The following is a 3,389-nucleotide window of genomic DNA, read 5'->3' on the forward strand; positions in this document are numbered from 1 at the left end:
CAACTATATGATATTATACTATAATATAATATATATATAATTACAATATAATATATAATTATTATATTATATATAATAAATATATTATAATTAATACATTATGTAGTCGTGTGTAATACACTATAAAATAATAATATTAAAATTTAAAGATTATATTAAAATTTAATAATATTAATTATTATATTATTATTATTATAATAAATATTATTATATTAATACTATATAATATAATTATATTAGAATTATTTGTATAATTGTTATATTTTTTGTTAAAATATTACATTATGTTATATTATATTATATTATTACATCATATTATTGTTTTATTATATTATATTATATTGTAATATTATTATATATTATATTATAAGATATAATTATGTTATAATATAATATATATATTATAGAATATTAAATAAATATAATATAATTTATAACTATACTATAAATTAATTATAATATTATTATAACTATATTATATTATAATATTATAATATTATATTATATATTATAAGATATAACTACTATATAATATATTTTAATTAGATTATAATATTGAAGGGCAATTATGGAAAACAAAACAAAGAAAATAACTTGAAATGACTATTCTTGTCATGTGAGGAAATAATGATGATTCACCTAAAATAGGTGAATGATCATTCATTTTGAATGATTATTCATTTCTTATATATTCAACCAAACATCAAACTTAAATTTCATTTTATTTTATTCATTTTCTTTCCGCCTAACTAAGCACACCTTACATCTACATGTGGAGAAAAATGAAAATGCAACATTACATGTAATTGGAGGTATATTCCAAAATTTGAGCACTTTTAGTTGTTGCCAAACATCCATAATGACAATATTCAGAAAACAAGTTCAGTTTTATTGCTAATTATCTCAAGTTACACACGAGGACTACCTTTAAATCCGAAACACCTAAGAAACACCTAAGAAGGCATTCTCCAATACATTACAAAGTTTAGAATTTATTTTGAATGACAAAGTTCATTATTACGCTCCTTTTTTTTCTTTAGTAATTTATCCACATTCGTACGATGCTTCACCTCATGAGCATGTCACGCACATATTAGGAAGAGAAGCCGAAATCTCCCCTGCCAAACTTGTCCATCTCGGCCTTAAAAGCCGGCATGGCACTCTCACGCAGTGTGATTGAGACCTTGAAACCGTCCTTTTTCCCGACGCTCGCCGTCAAGGAAGGCAAGAAATAGCAAGGCTCAACACTACCAAGAAAGTGCCTCGATAGTAGCAAAACCGCGACGGACCCTCCCCAACCGAAGTCGACAGTCGAGTCCCCCAAGTGTCTCCAATCCGTAAACCCGCTCACATCTTTGCCTGCACTGATCCTTTCTGCGTAATGCAGGCTCTGGAAGTCGATGTACGAGCGCACGTACTCGTCGGTGGCGTGTCTTTTGCTCTTCTTGATCAGATCCGCCGCTTCCCAAATGGGCTTCTCACCTAAATCCTTGGCGCTAGTCTTGGCGTATATTGGAACGCAAGCGTTGCCCCAGAAGGTAGGCGGAAGTGGGGGCTTCACTAGCTTCCTTATGTTGAGGAAATACGCGTACTTTACTATCTCATCTCCGGGGATTTTTGTTGCTTTAATTCTGTATTACCAATGACAAACATGTTAATCATGAGTTAAGAGAGTTTCCTTTCCAAATAAAAAAATATATAAACCACTTGTCAAGTTTCTTTGACTATGAAAAATACAAATATTTATATTTCGGAATTTTTAATTAGAAAACAAAAAAATAGGAGAATGCATACAAATCACTTGTTATATTCAAGTCAAAGATTGTATAAAAAAATATTTCTAAACTTTTAATTTTTTTTTTCTTATTCTTTTTCTATTTTTCTTTAAAAGGTGTTTAGATCGTTATTGCAGTTAAAATTGACTGTTAATCTACAAAAGGTAATAATTTAATATAAATTTAAAATTTAAAGCATAAATGTGATACACTCCAAAGTATAATGCATGATTTTTTGGATTAAAAAAAAAACCCTAATAAAAACAATTCACTTGTGGTCAAGTTGTTCAATGCAAAAAGAATAGGGTTTATTTGACCGTCCTCACTCTAAAATTGTTTTTAAAAGTGTTTGAATGATTTATTAAAGTGCTTTACCATATTATAACATATTTATTATTTATTAGAAAATTTTAAAATATAATTCTAAACACTTAATGGACGTTTAATTCATGAATTTAGAATCATGATTCATAATTATTCTCGTTTTATGTGTATTTTTTGTGAAAAAAAAAATTGTAGAAAATCATGAATCATGATTCAAAATCATGAACGAATACAAAAAACAAACATCCCTTTAAAAAAGAAACTATTATCCATGTCAATAATCATGAAAGCTAAAATCTAGAACCAATTGGCTTGACATTTTCTTTTTTAATTTCCTTCTTCAGTTGACTTGACATTAACTTGCCTATTCTAGCATCTTTAACATGTCCACATTTAAACATTAAGGACATATTCTTTTAGAGTGTGATTTGAGCGTAGTTCTTAAGTTGAATTTGAGTTATAACTTGAATTGAAGTTGTAACTTGAATTTGTATTTGGTTGTGTACATTTGAGTTATAGTTTGATATAAGAATCTTTGAGTTTGTATTTGAGTGAGTCAAAACTTGAATTTGAATTTAGATAATATTTTAATAAAAACTCAATGATGATGAAAAATTTTAGGGTAGAGTTTTATTCATTTTTTCATTGTCAACCCAGAGAAAAAAATTATCTTAATCAGAATTAAAACGAAAAAGTTATATCATTTTTAATAATAGAAAAAATACTGTTTATTAATTTAAGTTTGAATTTTTGAACTTGAATTGAAGGGGAAACTTGAACTCAAGTTTTAGTTCTAAACTCGAGTTTAAACTGAGTTCAAATTTAAAAGAACATGAACTTAAATAAAACTAAAAATCGAGTCGTTTTTTTTTTTTGAGTTTTTGAGAAACAAAGCCTAAAAATTACAATAACAATAAACTTTAATTATAAAAAAAAAAAAAAACGTTATTATTATAATAAAAATTATAATAAAAAAAACTTACTTGGCCCGCCACATGAAAGCTCCTAGAGCCTCAAAAGTTGTAAAGCTCGACCCAGAGCGGTCCAACAACTCTTTCTTGAACCGGTCCAAGCACGCGTCCGACACGTCAAAGGACGCCCTAACGACCGGTCCGATGTCCTGCTCGTACGGCGAGAGTCCTTTGTCCAATCTCAAGAACTCCCCGATCGGCGGCTCCACGCGCGGCGGATCTCTGGGCCCCAGCTTCTCCCTGTCCCAAACCGGCTGAACCGGCGGACCGCTCACCTCTCCCCGAGCCAGCCCGGCCGCCAGGTTGAAGAACTGGCCTC

At 29.6% G+C, this 3,389-nt stretch overlaps 1 protein-coding gene across 1 annotated transcript in view; it reads right to left on the reverse strand.

The window, feature by feature from the left end:
* Positions 1 to 860: 860 nt before the first annotated feature.
* Positions 861 to 3,389, reverse strand: part of LOC112093923 (3'-N-debenzoyl-2'-deoxytaxol N-benzoyltransferase-like) — a 3,263-nt gene continuing 734 nt past the window's right edge. The window contains exons 2-3 of the mRNA XM_024173493.1: positions 3,083 to 3,381; positions 861 to 1,631 (exon numbers count right to left, since the gene is read on the reverse strand). Coding sequence (XP_024029261.1) covers positions 1,094 to 1,631; positions 3,083 to 3,381 — 837 coding nt within the window. The 3' untranslated portion in view covers positions 861 to 1,093. The remainder of the gene's footprint in view (positions 1,632 to 3,082; positions 3,382 to 3,389) is intronic.

This window comes from Morus notabilis, unplaced genomic scaffold, assembly GCF_000414095.1.
Source record: "Morus notabilis unplaced genomic scaffold, ASM41409v2 Scaffold183, whole genome shotgun sequence".
Lineage (NCBI taxonomy): Eukaryota > Viridiplantae > Streptophyta > Magnoliopsida > Rosales > Moraceae > Morus > Morus notabilis.